This window comes from Canis lupus, chromosome 10 (assembly GCF_011100685.1).
Source record: "Canis lupus familiaris isolate Mischka breed German Shepherd chromosome 10, alternate assembly UU_Cfam_GSD_1.0, whole genome shotgun sequence".
NCBI lineage: Eukaryota > Metazoa > Chordata > Mammalia > Carnivora > Canidae > Canis > Canis lupus.
Window position 1 is genome coordinate 46,425,700 of NC_049231.1, and position 15,814 is coordinate 46,441,513.

A 15,814-nucleotide genomic window follows, 5' to 3' on the forward strand; every position below is an offset into this window, starting at 1 on the left:
CCTCTCTCTCTGTCTCTCTCATGAATAAATAAAAAAATAATAAAATAAAATAAAATAAAATAAAATAAAATAAAATAAAATAAAATAAAATAAAATAAATAAAAGTCACATAAAAAGGGCACCTGAGTGGCTCAGTGGTTGAGCATCTCCCTTTGGCCCAAGGCGTGACCCCGGGGTCCTGGGATCTCCCACATCGGGCTCCCCGCTTGGAGCCTGCTTCTCCCTCTGCTAGTATCTCTGCCTCTCTCTCTGTCTCTCATGAATAAGTAAAACCTCTAAAAAAATAAAAGTCACATAAAAAGAATAAATGGGAAAGATCAAGAGTTAGAGGGACGCTATGAGCTGTGCCCCCAGGACATGCACAGGAGTCTGAATGGATGGGCCACACACACAGTGAAGGGAGCCCCCGTTACAAGTAGAGACACCCAATAACAGATGGTCCACATGTCTACATTGACGTGGTGCCCCTGACACACACACACACACACACACACACACACACACAGAGTCACAGGAGCACATGGGGTCTGCCATTGATATGCATGCAGATGTACAGGTGTTTGTCCACCAGGAAGCCTTTATTGGGGGCCTTCTCGGTGGCAGGCAAATGCTGCGCTGAGCCTGTGGGGACAGAGGGATGAAGAGCAGCCCAGCCTCTCGGCTGAGAGGACCAGAGGAGGGTGGATGGTGATGCCCAGGGCTCAGCGCTGGGGACACTGAGTGGCTCAGCAGCAGTATGTGCAGAAGCAGAGAGGGTAGGGGAGTGATGGGGGGGACACTGTGGCTGCTTCAGGGCCACACCAGGAGGATCAGCCCAGGGGCTTCTTGCGCGTGGGGTCCTGGGTCACAGCCAGGGCCACAGAGCCTCGCCCTCGCTCCCAGGCATACCTGCGGAGACACAGGTGGGCAGGGGTCAGACAGGTGGGCCCTGAGGATCCCAGGGAAAGGAGGGTGGTCCCACAGCCAGGGGAAAGAGAGAGTCCTTCTGTGCACTCACGCGTTCCCGGCTGGCACCAGAAGGCTGTCATCTGGGGCCAGGCTCAGATGCTGTTCCCCCATCGTCACCATAGAGGAGCCCTCCTGGGAAAGAGGAACAGGAGAGTAGGAATGAAGGCTGTTAGACCTCAACACCTGTCCAGGTGTCCCTGAATCTTGACAAGGAGGCCCTGGGAACCAAATCAGGCTCTGGGAATCCAAGGCCCAGGAGCAGCCTGGGGCCTGTGGGCAGGAGGACATGCCACCCTCTCCCAGGGGTCCCACTTGCCAACTGCCACAGCCACACATCCACGTCCTGTCCTGGGTGTTTGCTGCTGCCCTGTCCATGGACGATCACCTGGTAGGAAGTGACATACATCTTTCTGGTGCTTCAGCCCCACACTGGAGATGGCCTTGACCCTGGCGCCCAGACACCAGGCCCATAGAACCAGGCACAAAAAAAAAAAAAAAAGAACCAGGCACAGCCTAATCTTCATGTGTAGATTGAATCAAGACCAGGACTTGGAGAGGAAAGCTGCCAGGCCGCAGGCCTCCCTGCCACTCCCATGATGAGCAGTGCTGCCTGCCTGCCATCCAGGACCACGCATGCCTGCCCTACACGCACATGCACATCGGATTGCTCTGCTCCCATCACTACAACTGCTGACCCGACCCATATGAAGGCATGACTGCCAGGGGCACACTCAGGACACAGGCACTTGTGTGTGCATGGCTTAGTGTGGCCTCATGTATCACAGACACACATAGTTTCCCAAAGAGTGCCCACCTGCCTTCTTCCATGAGAATCTGGCCTGAGGAGGAGGAGGGAGATGAGAGGGGATGAGCCGCCTTGATCTGCATCAGCCTGGCAGTACTGTGCGGGCGGCGCTCCTGCTGGCCCAGAGTGGGACTCAGTAGGTATCTGTTCGCGTAAACTGAAGCAGGTGGGAGCAGGTGCGTGCAAGAGGCAGACGGCAGGACCCCAAGGCCAGCTCGGGGCTGAATGCCATGGCCGTGAAGGGCTGCGAGGGGCTTCGTGGTGTGCACCCGCTTTCACCACCCTGTGTAAGCTCGGGTGTCTACAGGCCAGGCCTTTCAGGGCAGGTGTGTACCCCGTGAGCATCCCTCCGGGAGGGCGTCTCATTCAAACTGCAAGGGATGTGCAGTGGCAAATAGTAAAGCGCAAGCAAGCCCAGGAGAACCGTCGGAACCTGTCAGGACCTGGGCACTGCCTGCTACTCCTGCCATCCAGCAGTGGTGCCTGCTGCCCCCACTCGCCTGCCCTGGCTCCTGCCCACCTCAGCTACTTGCAGTGCCAGGCTATTTCAAGCTTCCATGCCTTTACTCATGCTGCTCTCTTACCTGGAATGTTCTCTCAGCCTCCTTTTCTTCCTTTTGCAAATCCCTATTATTTGCTTTAAAACGCAACTTATACATCACCTCCTCTAGGAAGTCTTCCCTGACTTCCCTCTCAGTCTCGGTTCCTCCTTTATTATCCTATGGCTTTCTGAAGCTTCTCTTACCAAATAACATGCCACATGATTGTGGTAATTGTTGATTAACTTGTCTATTTATCAGACCATATACTCTTTGAGGCAGTGACTCTTATTTTCCTACCAAAGCCTGGAAGATACTAGGCATTCAATAAATGTTGAATGAAAGAAAGCCAACTTTGTATGGGTGGGTCTCTCTCTGTGCACCTCTCTACCCAACCTTCACCCCCAGGCACCTCTTTTCCTTCTGGTTCCCCAGGCTAAGATTGGCCAAAAGTTCAGGAATTCCTAGTAGAAGGATAACTCTAGACTCCCAGGAATTGGTCAGTGGATGGGGGAACCCCCTACTCTGAAGGCAAAGAAAGCCTGCTCGAGACCACATAGCCTCCACACATAGCAAAGCCATCACTTTCTGAGTCAGAGGAAACAGGAAGGCCTCTGCTGGTGACACAACCTCTGAAACTGTGTGTGTGTGTGCTCCTGCGTGTACGTGTGAGTGATTAGTTCCCATTTCTTAGGGCTGCTGGGTTGATGCCCTGGGTGGCCCAGGGCTTAATTACCTGTGTCTCATAGTTGTCCCCAAACAGGCTGAGGGGTGTGCCTGCCTGCAGCTGTCTGCGGTGGCCATCCAGCCAGGCTTCCAGGGACATGGGCTCCATGACAGATCGTGTGCTCAGGGGGAATGGTGGTTCCTTGAGCAGCTGGTCTGCACCCACAGCATAGGCTGCGTCAGTGGCCTCTGGCCCAGCCCACCCAGAGCCCCAGCAGACCCAAAGGACCCAGTTCTGAATCACCAGGATGGGCTCTGGATCCAGCTCAAGCATCAAGCAGTCACGTGGGGGATGCTCTTTGGTATCATTATCTCATACCTTGAGTACTAGGCAAGGTACTCAAAAGGAGACTGGTACCTTGGGCCAAGACCCATGCTACTCTGGGAAAGCAGAGTAGAGGGAGGGGGAAAGGAGGTTTCCAGGGAGCTCACCAGGGATGGGTTTTCCTGTTTTGTGCTGCTCAGAGCTGAAGAACCTGCAGAGAGAGATGGGGAGGAGGACAAGTGGCCAGTGTTCCCGAATGAGTGGCCAGAGAGACACACAGGGACACGCACACTCATACACTCTTAGGTACAGGAGCCCACACACTCATGGGGCCCTACACAGCTCCATGTAGGTCCACCATCCCCCCACTCCAGCCCCATGGAGCAGTCCCCTGTCCTCTCACCCTAGGAGGGGCATGCTCCCCTCCCTCATCCCAGGCCCCAGTGTGGGTGGTACTGCCACAGAGCACTGCTGGGATGGGTCTGCCCCCCACCCAGCCAGGGCAGGGGGCATCAGAGAGCAAGCAGAGGGGCTGGACTGGAGGCTCACTCCTGGATGATGGGGGCCAGCTGTGTGCCAAGATCCTCGCAGTAGAACCACTTCTCAAACAGGACATCCATGGTGTCTCCAACGTAGTACCTGCCGAAGCAAAGGACAGGCCACCCAGCTCCCCACCTGGGTAGCCTCAAGTGGAAGTCTGGACCCTGGCTAGCCCTGCAGAGCTGGCTGCCTGCTTCACCCTGTTAGCATAAGCTAGTGGCCAATGCTTGCTCACCCCCACCTGGCTCTCCCAGAAGCACGGTAGGCCCCAAAGTAGGGGGGCTATTATCAACCCCATATGCATTCCTGGTTCCCCAAACTTGACCATTTACAAAGTGGATAGATCTCTGAGGTTCAGAGAAGCTGGGTAATTTGGCAGGGATTCCACGGCTTGGAAGTGATGGGAGTAGGACAGACCCAAGACAGTCTTAGAAACACAGACATCAGTAATGATGGTCTTCGTTTCCCCAAAGAGGAAGCTGAAGCTGAGCCTGAATATAGGGCCTGTGGCTGGATGCTCCGCCTGCCTGCTGGAGCTCTAGATCAGAGGGCAAGGAATCTTACAGAATCCGCATGCAGAAGGTAGCCCCAGATGACATCCTGTTCCTTTAGGGGTCATGGGTGCCTTCAATAATTGGAACAAAGTGCTAGGGCCTCTCCTCTGGATGAAAGCCCATGTGCATGTACACATAGCCTCCAGGAGACTCTCGGAAGCTCACCCAAGCCCCAGCCTGGCTCAGGGAGTTCCTCTGCTGGCAGATGGGGGCCGTGCCTCAGGCCCCTGGGGTGTGCAGCACTTCTGTTGACTGAACGTCAGCTCCCAGGGCCAGGCCCGCTTCATCTTTTTCAACTCCTCCCCTCAAAAAAGAAGTGGTCTTGCTAATGGGACGTAGTTTACAGACATATAGCTCATGTTAAGTTCTATCCAGGGATGGAGCTGGCCACCAGAAAGCTTGCCTTCAGAGTGGCATTTTAATGCTGAGTCCCTGGCTTTTATTGAAGGTCAAAAGCAGCCAGGGACTCCTAGCTGGCTGTCACTGGAGTGTGTGACTCTTGATCTCTGGGTTGTGGGTTCAAGCCCCACACTGGGTGTAAAGATCACTTAAAAATAAAGTCTTAAAAAAAAAAAGGTCAAAAGCAGCCAATGAAATTCATTATTGAATTTGCTGTAAAAATGTTATTGAGGACAGGGGTGGGGCCTGGGTGGCTCAGTCAGTTGAGCAACTGACTCCTGATTTTGGCTCAGGTCATGATCTCGGGGTTGAGATCAAGCCCTGCATTTGTCTCTGTACTCAGCGTGGAGTCTGTTTCTCTCTTCCCCTCCCTCTGCCTCTCTCCCCCACGTGTACGTGTGCACACTCTCTCTCTATTAAGAAATGAATGAATGAATGAATGAATGAATGAATAAATAAATAAATATATTTTTAAAAATGTTATTGAGGATAGTGTCCACTCTGTCACTAAAGACTCCTTTCATAAAGCCCCATGTGAAAGATTTATTTTGGAATTGGGCACCAGACATCTGTTTCTACAACAGTAGGTTAGTTTACCATGGTGTTTTTGAAAAGCACTGAATTGTATAAGAAATCCTCATGAGTTTTTTAAGGAAAAAAAAAAAAAAGCAAAATTCAACTCTGTGCTTGCTAACACTGCAGTGCTGCAAGATATGGATAGAAAAGAGGCAAGGGATCCCTGGGTGGCGCAGCGGTTTAGTGCCTGCCTTAGGCCCAGGGCACAATCCTGGAGACCCGGGATCGAATCTCACATCGGGCTCCCGGTGCATGGAGCCTGCTTCTCCCTCTGCCTGTGTCTCTGCGTCTCTCTCTGTGTGTGTGTGTGTGACTATCATAAATAAATAAAAATTTAAAAAAAGAAAAGAGGCAAGATGGAGGTTAACAGCTTTGTTAGGTTGAACTGGTAAGATGACGGGTTTTTTTTGTTTGTTTACCCTTTATTATTGTTCATTTTGTTTTATTGAGATATCATTCACCTTCCACAGCATTGTCCCTCTTCCTAACAGTTTTAACCTTGTTTATTTGCTTTCTTTTACTTTTCCTGATTTCAAGATGGAATGTGCATGGCTTTGGTGATTAGAAAGAAGGCAAGTGTTAAAAAATATCCATCATAACGGGAGATCGGGGGCAAAGGATTCTGATCTCAGGAACTTGGCGAGAAATTTTAATTTTCTTAATTTAAAAAAAATACAAAAAATAGTTTAGCTTTTGGGAAAATCCGTGTCCCTTGGAGCCATAGGCTGCATCAGATAATAAGTGGGTGACTGACTGGAACCCACTGGGAACTCAGCTCTGGAAAGAGTGCCCCTGCTAACCCACACTGATGCTCACCCATACTCCTATCTAGATTGTCCTGATCCTGACTCCCCATTTCCCTACAATGCCAGCTCTGCTGCTTTCTAGCAAACTCAACATCTCTGTGCCCAGTCTTCCTATCTGTGGAGATGATAGCAGTGCCTGCCCCTCAGGATCCCTGTGTGGGTTAGATGGATAGATGCACTGGAAGCATCTACCTGGTACCCTAGCCAGTGTCATACTCATGTTAGTGTTGTATGTGGAATGATCTGGGTTAGAGGAACAAGCTGAGGGCCTCCTGGCAGAGACTGAATAAGCCCTGGGGTCGGAGGCTGGGAGGAGCCGCAGGGTTCCCGGCTCCCAGGCCAGGGGGGTCTGACTTTGGCGACCCCCCAGCACAACTCCCTGCAGACCTCGGTGCAGGAAGCCCAGGTTCTGGTCCCAGCCAGAAGGCCTTCAGGCTGAGTGGGCTTCCAGGGAGTCACAGAGGACATGCCTCCTGACCGCCGTCATCAAATCTATGCCACCGCCGCCCCTAACCCGTCCCCGTTAGCCGGCAACCACGGGATGTGCCCGGCCTCCCACCCTGTCCGTGGCCAGCCAGTGCTTCCTCGGGTCTATCTGGGGCCTACTGCTTGCCCCTGTCTCTGCCCCAGGCCCCCCAGACAAGGCGCGTTTACCTGAGCCCATCCAGCTCCGTTTCCAGCCGCCTGCGTTCAATGACCAGTCCCACGGTGTCAGCAAACCTCTGTGGAGAGTGGGGTACGCCAGCCGGCAGGAGGAATATCTGCAGGGGTGGGGACAGGGCTGCGACCCCCTCCAGACACCTTGGTGCCCGCAGCGTCCTGGCCTCCCCGGCCCACCCCGGGGTCCAGCAGCCCAGCCCGCCTCTCTGCTGGCCTCGAGCCCGGAGCCGGAGGGGACGCCAGGGTGCCAGGATGGCCAGTTCACAGGAGGACACAGTCCACACAAAGCCAGCGCGAGTGGACAGCAGGTCCCCGCTCCCGGGTCCTTCACCTCCCAGCAGGAGGCCCGGCCTCACCTCCCCCTGCCGAATGGTCACGTCCCGGTGTTGCCCGCGCTCCAGGACTCGGAGAACCATGTCGCCCTCGAGCTGGTAAAACACCTGGGGGACAGGACAGCGGGACAGGCTCAGGCCCTGCGCCCTCCCTCTCCCTCTTCCATGTCCTGGGCCTCAATTCTGACCCCGAAACCGAGAAACTTCCCGAAGGCCTTTATGAGCACTTCTGTCACTCGGGCTCTGAGACCCCAGCCTCCCCTGTCACATGCTACAGGCTGGAGTGCTGGGGACACACAGGATCACATCTTGACACGCGAGTGATGACCGGAGTACCCAGGACATAACGCTTGGTACCTGGTGAGGGGGCAGGAGGCTGGCTGAGATGCCCGCTGGGAAATTCAGCGAGGCCCTCCGTCCGGTAGGGACAAACGCCGCTGGGCCCCAGGGGCTGGGCCAGCACCCTCCTCTACATTATCAGAGGGCAAAGGTTTGCAACAGCCTCTAAAGGTATTAGTAGCCCCATTCTGTAGAAAATTAACAAACAAACAAAAACCCCACCGAGGCTCAGAGTAAAACAACTTGCCCAAGGTCACAGTTAGTCCTGGAGCTGCACTTGGGACTGGAGTCTGGTGTAGCTCAGGAGCGTGTGCTGGCTCCTCTGGCCACCGTGAAGCCCCCGCCGGGGCAGGGCGGGGTCTGTCCAAATGCCTTTGGACGTGGGCTGCGTAAACGGTGGCCAGCTGACCCTGGGAGCGGGCTGGGTGGGGACCGCGGGGCCGGCAGTGCTGGCCTCCTGCTCTCTCCCTGGGGATCCCCATACGTTTTTCCTATTCCATCCTAAATTCCTAAATAATGTGTTTACTCAGATCACCCCACGGCACTGGCAGGAGGCAGACACACCGTCTCTCCACCAGTCACACACCGCATGGGTGTTCCAAGCTCCAGCCAAATAGCTGAAGGGGTGTTATTAATAATAATCATTATTATTAACCTCTAAGGAGTTAGAGGTTCTTGTCACAGTTACCTACTAGGAGAAATCAAGCCAAGCTCTGGGAAACTAGAGAAATGTGGCTTTACGGTCTGCCACGAGGGGCAAGCTGACACAACCCCTGTGAAGGGCAATGTGGCAACTGGCAGGAAGAACTTCCTGCGCTCCCACCCCGTGGGGTGGCCTGAGGGGCTTCTAGGGAGGCAGGCCCGTCAGTGCTGAAATCAGGCAAGTCCAGGGCAAACCGGGACAACTGGCCACCTTGCACTCTTGACCTTGCGTTTCTGTCTCTGGGAAGGCGGCTGCAGCGAACCAGAGATGCACCTGCCTCCTGGAGTGGAGGCGTATGTGGCTGTTTGATCTCAGTGCATCAGCTAAATGCACAGACCGCAGGGTCGCCTGGCCCTCAGCTCAGCCAGAGCCCCATGTACCCCTCGTCAATTCAGTTAGTCTTTCTGCGCCTCCAATTCCTCCCCTATAAAATGACAGTATCTAATTAGAATGTTGCTGTGATGTCAGCCTGGGACATTGAGCAGCGTGTACCTGGCACATAGCACTCAATAAACCTCTAGCTATTAATATTAGCGATGGCAGGAGTAGCAACAGTAATGTTAACAATAGAGGAAATGCCACTATTTTATGATTGAGTCCAAATGCAGAACATTAGGTAGCTATTAAAACTACATTTTTGAGTGACTTAATAAAATGGAAAAATGGGAAATGCTAAATTCATGTTAAAGCAAGATTCAAAACCATGACCCCGCAGGATTCTAATTATGCAGGGATACGTGTACAAACGCGGACAGTGTTCACAGTGGGTCTCCTGAGTGTTAGTATTATGAATACAATGTCTTTTCTATTATGAATACATTTGTTTTTTCTTTATTTTGCCTGTTTTCTACAATAGACAATATTTACTTTTATTATTTAAAAAAAAAAAACCCAGGCAAGTTATTTAAAACAAATAAAAAAACCTATTAAGCACAATTCTGTGATAATCATGCTCCACCCCACTAGTTGGGAGAAAGCCATCTGTGCTGGGGGGCAGGGAGGGCAGGGAGGAGGTCCTTCCATGGATGAAGGGAAAGGGCCTAGAGAGTTCTAAGGAGAGGACCATAGCTCGTAGGCCCTGCAAATATCAGGGACAGCTGGGATGAAAGTGGGATCTGGAGTGATGATGTGGGCCAGATGCAAGCCCTTTCTAGGCAGGCTGCAAGGTGTCAGCAGCCCTCAAGAAAAAAAAAAAAAAACACACAGACAGGAAGTGGTGTCTTGTCTCTCTGCCCAGAGGCATTTCCTATGATGAGAGACAGGCCCAGCCTGGAGCAGAGGTGCGTTTCCTGAACAGCAGAGCATTCCCAACAGTCATGGGCCAACCAAAAGGAATTATGTTCCATTTGGGAGTAAATGATGTTTGGGGCCTGGGGCTGGTCAGAAGACTCACCAAACCAGCTCAGGCGGATGTTAAATGGAATCTGGCCTCCAAGGCCTTGCACACGGGGTCCAGAGAGTCAGTGTGTATGAAGCACTCTGACTGCCCCAGGTCCCAGGCCCAGTGCATATGCTTACTCTGTACATATTGAATCCTTCTATCAGGCAGGAGCCAGTGTCCCCATGCGCTGCAAGGAAACAGGCTCAGAGAGGTGGCATGATGTGACCTGCCTGAGATCACATGGCAGGAAGAGGTCGAGCCTTCAGCCCAGGTCTGGTGGACTCCCTGCCCAGGTCTACTTGCATCTGTGCACCCCAAGAGAAGGAGGTAAATGGGGTATGTGTGGTGGGTGAAGCTGGGGAACCTGGAGGGCTGTTGTAGAAGCTTGAGCTCAACGAGGAGGAAAATCTGGGTCAGTGATGCCTTTTGTCTCCCCAGCGGGGAGCCTGGACAGCTATTGCACAGCCCGGGACCGGCAGACACAGAGAGGATGCTGACCCCCAGCTCTGCAGCCTCCCAGGGCCTGTGGCTGGTACTCTCTCCGACCTCAGGATGAAAACAAGCCATCACACACCCACTTCTAGCTAAATTCCTCCCAGCCACCTGGGTGTCCCTCCTGAGAGGGGCCACCCACTCAGGCCAGCCCTCATGTCAGCCACTTAGCTGAGCCACTGTTTGGCTTGGGCCCCTCAGTGCATCCATCCACACCACCAGAGCAGCGGGGGGAGATCCTACAGGGGGGCATGGGGCAGAGGTGGTAGGGACCAAGGGAAGGCAAGAGGGGATGAGATGAGAAAGGTGGGCACTGATACCAGGGCTAACAAAGCAGAAGCCTCTGGAAGGCAAGTTGAAAGGCCTCAGGCTAATGGAGGCAAGCAGAGAAACTTGGCAACCAGCCTTGTCTAAACATGGCACTGTGGCCATTCCCAATCCAACCCTGTCTTCTGTCCACAGCTTTGGATTTTCCTGCTGATTTTTTGCCACAGAGGGAAACGGTCTCCTGTGAGGTGTGGCAAGAAGCAGGTGTCTGGGAGGCAGCTCCCTGCTGGCCCAGGGTCCTCACTAACCCTGCCCACCTCCCCCACCACTAGGTGCTCTGTAAATATTTGTTGAGTGAGTGATTCTCCTGTGCTCCCTCCAGTCCCTGGCTGTGTCTGAGAGGCCAGGGATTGGGGGTGGAGGCTGGTGACCAAACCGGACTCTGGACCTTGAACCCCTGCGTCAGGGCCCCCTGAAGATGGGTGTCAGTACCCTACTGATCTTTTGTCACCAGAGATCCTGAAAGCTGGAAACCCACCTGTGTCCCTCCTTATGGGGGTCTTTTTCTTTTAATTTTACTTTTGTTTATTTGCCTTGGGGTAGGTAGATAGTACAGAAACACAGTTCACAATTCAAGGTACAAAAGGGTATTTAGCACAAATTCCCCCCACTCATCCTACTCCTCTGTCAAATAGTGTCTTGGGTCCTCTAGATACCGAGGGGGCCTCCCAGCCCCAACTCTTTCCAGAGAACTCATCTCCTGGGACCCGAGTGGAGCACCCAGGTCCCTGTCAGTATTTGGGTCTCATTTTGGAGGCCAATCTTACATGTTCAGATTTGAGGAGGAGGAGACCAGGGCACCGCATCTGGCACATGGATGGCCAGGGGGCGATGCCCAGCAGTGAGACCCTCCCTCTCAGACCTATAGAGCCAGGGCTCTTTCCTGGGGCTCCCCCAGCAGTGCTAGAGGGCGGAGCTGTCACTGTACGCCCACAACTTCCAGGCAGCAGTTTTGCCCTGGGATTTCAGTGGTGTCCCTTCATCCATCAGCCATTGGACCACCCCCTCTCCTGTCCACGGGCTCCAGCTCTTGCTTGGCAAGTGTCTCCTCCCCCAGGGCTCTTAAAGAAGTGGGAAGTACCAGGCTTACCTCCTCACCCTCCTCAATGTGGTAGTCCTTCCTGATGTTGGGGCCTCCAATGAACATGACTTTGAGTTGCTTCTGGTGCCTGCAATGAATGAGGGGGAAGAGGTCCCGAAGCAGCTCAGGGGACAGGACAGGAGGTGTCCAGGGGCCTGTGGGTGGCCTGGAAGGAAGCTGGGTACCCCTGGGAGAGGTGACAGGGCTGTTTCTGTGTTATTGTCCCTATAGGCTCTGACATTTGTCCCCCCCCATCTCAGTATAGCTGTGCGTATCTAAGACTCTGTGTGCGCGTGTGTGTGAGAGAGACTGTATGTATACCTGTGTCTTTCTGCATCTTGTCTCACTGTATTTGTGTGTGTGTCCCCAATATCCTCTAACCTAGTACAGAGGAGCAGTGTGGTGGTGGATCAACCCCTTCATCAGCCAGGATCCCTGGCCTCGTTCAAGATCTCTAATTACAGGCCAAGGAGTTTGATCTTGGCCTAAAGTGTGCCAGGGAGCCTAGGAAAGTTTTTACTGTTTTGTTTTATTTAAGTAATCTCTACACCCAATGTGGGGCTCGAACTCATGACCCCGAGATCAAGAGTTGCATGCGCTTTCAACTGAGCCAGCCAGGTGCCTCAGAAATTTTTTTTTTTAAGTCAACTTTACTGGGATATAATTTAGGCACGTACGGAAAGTTCTGGAATGAGCCCACTCAAGATCTACTTCAGCCAATCATCTAGAGTACCTCAGCCAGATCCTGTCCCTCCTCTGCTCAAACCGCTCCCCAGCAGTCTCATATGACTCCCCCAACCCCAAATTCATCTGTTGAAGTCCTATGCCCAGGACCTTAGAATGTGACCTTATTTGGAAATAGGATCACTGCAGATTTAACTGGTGAAGCCACAGTGAGGTCACACTGGAATTGGCTAGGCCTCTAGTCCTTATCGAAAGGGGAAATTTAGACACAGACACGCTGACAGGGAGAGTGCCCTGTGAAGATGAGGATGGAGATCGGGGTGCTGCAGCAGAGGCCAAGGATGGCCAAGACTGCCACCAAGCCACCAGGAGCCAGGAGAGGCCTGGGGCAGACTCTCCCTGACAGCCCTAGCCAACCCGGCGTGTGCATTTGGGGGCATGGCTCTGTTCCACCTGGTGGCCCATTGTGCCTGCCTGCCTCCACTCCTTGTCTGTTGTAAGTATTGGCTGCCTCCTCTCACCCGAACGTCAGTGCTACAAGGAAGTGACTGTCAGTTTGTTTTCTACTGCGTCTCCAGTGTCCAGAACAGTGCCTGGCAAGTACTGAGCTCAGGGAACACGTGCTGAAGGAATAAAGGCTGGGCCTGCATTTTGTGCCTGTTAATACTGGGGCTAGGCTGGAGGCCTGGGGCGGGGGCCTGGAGGCAGGGGCAACACCCAGGGTGAAGGTGACAAGGGTGGAACCAGAGTGGTATCTGGAGGGCTAGGGAGGAGCAAGGGGCACGAGACTCGGTTGGGGTGCCGTGGGGGACCGAGAACCAGGCTGCATAGGGATGAAGTGGAGGAAAGGGGTGAGGGCCCCAACAGTGGTAGAAGTCGCGAGGCCCCGGGGTGGGAGGGGGATGCTGGGTGTGAGCCCATGATAGTGCTGTGCTGCGCTGAGAGGGAGAGTGTGGACTTTGGAGTCAAGTTTTTCTAGGGGCTGGAATCTGGACCTGGCCCCTACTAGCTGAGGGACACTGGGGGAGTCACGTATTAGAATCCCACCTCACGGAGCTGGTGTGAGGACTAGGTGAGTGGTGAGAGCACCCGGCATGGCCTCTGTTTTGCCAAGGTGTGCAAATGCCGCTGTGTGGTTTGGGGTGCCACACCATTGGGAATGTTCGGCAGACACGGCAGTGTGAGCCTGGAGCTGGGGAGCACACCAGGCCCCGCCATAGGTGTGAGGGCAGGGGAGGGAGGTGAAGCGGCCACGGGGAAGGTCTGCTGGAGAAAGACTGCAGCTGAGCACCACCTGCCCTGCTGGGTGCTGTGGGCCGAGGTGAGCCCGCGCCTGCTGCGAGAGCATGCCCGCCTCCAGGGACAGGCCTGGGGAGAGCACGGGATGCAGATTCTCCCGCAGGAGCTGATCCTCTGACTTCACCCTCTGCCCGCAGGTTCTAGGGCAGTTCTGAGGCAATGGAAAAACCACCCTCCCCAAACTTCTGAGAGTCCCTGGGGGGTTGCAGAGCTATTTCTAAGCCCTGGGGACAGGGGCGGTGGCCTGCCATCTGCATCTCATCTACTCCCAGTCACCCAGCCATCATCCGGAAGCCAAGGTCACAATCCCCAGGGCAGAGTCGTCCGAAAGAGGAACAGATGAAGGTGGTGGAACCGGAACGGCCTGCCCTCCCCCTCCTCCGAAGGCACGAGAGGATGGTCGGCCCTTTCCGCGGGCTTGGGGGGCTGGAGGGTGAGGGCTGAGGGGTGCAGACGGAGGGGGGGGGCAGAGGGCCGGGGGCGGCCGGCGAGCCTGGGACTCACAGGAGCTTGTTGCAGACCGGGGGCAGGAAGGAGGCCCGGTTCTCCTCCACCCAAGTCTTCACCCTCACGGGACGCGCCATGGCAGCCCGGGAGCCGCGGCCGCAGCGGGTGCCCAGGCGGGTGTCGCAGGGGTGCGCTCCGCCCAGCCGCCCACTAGCCGCCCACTAGCCGCCCACTAGCCGCCCGGGGGCCGAAGGGCAGGGCGATTCCCCCTCCCCGGCCGCCCCCGTGACCTGGCGGGGGCCCTTCCCGGACTTCGGCCCCGGCCCGCCCGCCCCGCGCCCCCCCGGGGCCCCTGCCCAGCCTGGCGGCCTCCGCGCGAGGGAAGCGGGGCGCGGGGGGGGCGTGTCGGGGGGCCCTGCTTCCCGCCGGGCCGGGATCCCTGGATCGCGGTCGTGCGCGGTCCCCTGTCCCCAGGCTTAGCGCCCGGACCCCGCGGGGGCCCCGAAGACCGACCGTGGTGGGAGGAAGGCGGGTTTGGAGCCCCGAGCCCCCGGGACGGGAGCGCGGCCGGGATGGAAGCCTCGGCGTCCCCACCCGAGAACCCGGAATGTCTGCGCAGCCACGCCGGGGTTGCACAGCGGCCCCCACGGCCCCCACGGCCCCGACGGCCCCGACGGCGGCAGCCCCGTGCGCCCCGGGTCTGGGAGGAGCCGCGAGCCGGGAAGGCCGGGGACGGGACGGGGCGGGGCGGGGCGGGGCGCGGGGCCCGCGGACCCTCTCGGCTTCCCGGTGGCGGCACCCACGCGGCGCCGGCGCTGTCCGAGCTCCGGCGGGTCCTAGGGCGGGTCCTAGGGCGGGTCCACGTCACAGGACAACTCGGCGCGGGTCTCGCAGGTGCAGAACCGGGCGCCTCGGGGTGCGGGGTGGGCTGGGCGGACAAGCCTGCGCCCGCGATTGCAGCCCCGTGACCCCGGCCCCCGCCCCGGCCCCTGCCCTCGGGGGCGCGCTGTGAGGTCGGAGACCCAGAGAAGCGGGGAGGGAGCGGAGGAGGCGAAGACGGCCTGACACCTGCTTTCCTCGCAGGCTCCCGGGCTCAGGATTCTTAGGGAAAAGGTGCGCGTGTGTTAGAGGCGGGTGGGGCGGGGGAAGGAAAGCAGCCGGGCTCGGACGCCGGAATCCAGGCGCCGGAGTCTGGGAAGTGCGGCTCCTCGCGCTGCAGCCCTGCGGGCCCCCGCCCCGCCCCTGCCCCGCCCCTCCGACGCCTCCCGCGCAAACCCCAGCCCGGCGGGAGGGGAGAGGACCGCCACCCACCTGGGCTGGGAGGACCCTGCAGTCGCCTCTCCACGCCCACCGCCTTTCCCTCTTTGTCCGCCTTTACATCTTCTTTTTAGTTATTTTTTTTTCTTTTTAGTTATTCATTTAGAGCTTTTTTTTTTTTTTTCCTGAGCATTTCTTTCTCAAAAGTATTGCATATTGTTTGGCACCAAAACAACTCTAACGGTATTCTTTGTCTGTCCCCTGTAAGTAAGCCAGAGGAGACGTAAACAGTGACTCCTGAAGCAACAAGGACCCATCCATGCATGATAGGTGAGGTTTGTTTTGGATGTTAACTGGATGCTTGGGTAGTGGGTGGATAGAGGCATGAACAAATTCCCACCTAAAGAGAAAAATTCTTAGCTGAACAGATGTTCTGTTACATAGTACAAAGGAAATGATAGTTACCCTGCATTTTAATTTATGAAGTCAAATAAGGTGAGTAATTGAGGCCACAAGTTGGGGTCTGAATTATCCAGATGAACCCTAAACACAGGCTAAACAATCTGCTGTATGGTCACTGTCAAATATGCTCTCTGGCTTGTACTGTAAGGATAAAATATCACATCTGTTCAATTGGCAGTCTTCCTATTCAAT

General features: G+C 55.4%; 1 protein-coding gene across 1 annotated transcript; it reads right to left on the reverse strand.

Moving 5' to 3' along the window:
* Nucleotides 1-551: 551 nt before the first annotated feature.
* Nucleotides 552-14,128, reverse strand: HAAO (3-hydroxyanthranilate 3,4-dioxygenase). The gene is made up of 10 exons (XM_038551153.1): nt 13,961-14,128; nt 11,483-11,561; nt 7,175-7,258; nt 6,813-6,919; nt 3,833-3,922; nt 3,451-3,494; nt 3,029-3,174; nt 1,265-1,333; nt 998-1,080; nt 552-888 (listed from the first exon to the last, which is right to left on the reverse strand). The coding sequence occupies exons 1-10, from the start codon at nt 14,038-14,040 to the stop codon at nt 810-812; spliced, it is 861 nt and encodes a 286-aa protein (XP_038407081.1). The 5' UTR covers nt 14,041-14,128; the 3' UTR covers nt 552-809.
* Nucleotides 14,129-15,814: the final 1,686 nt, after the last annotated feature.

What these genes read in the sequence shown, in the direction of transcription:
- HAAO (XM_038551153.1), bottom strand. Translation starts at nt 14,040, where the DNA reads ATGGCGCGTCCCGTGAGGGTGAAGACTTGGGTGGAGGAGAACCGGGCC. An exon ending in ACATTGAGGAGGGTGAGGAG is followed by an intron (nt 7,259 to 11,482) that starts GTAAGCCTGGTA and finishes CCTGTCCCCCAG; the next exon opens with GTGTTTTACCAGCTCGAGGG. An exon ending in GGGACAACTATGAGACACAG is followed by an intron (nt 1,334 to 3,028) that starts GTAATTAAGCCC and finishes ACTTCCTACCAG; the next exon opens with GTGATCGTCCATGGACAGGG.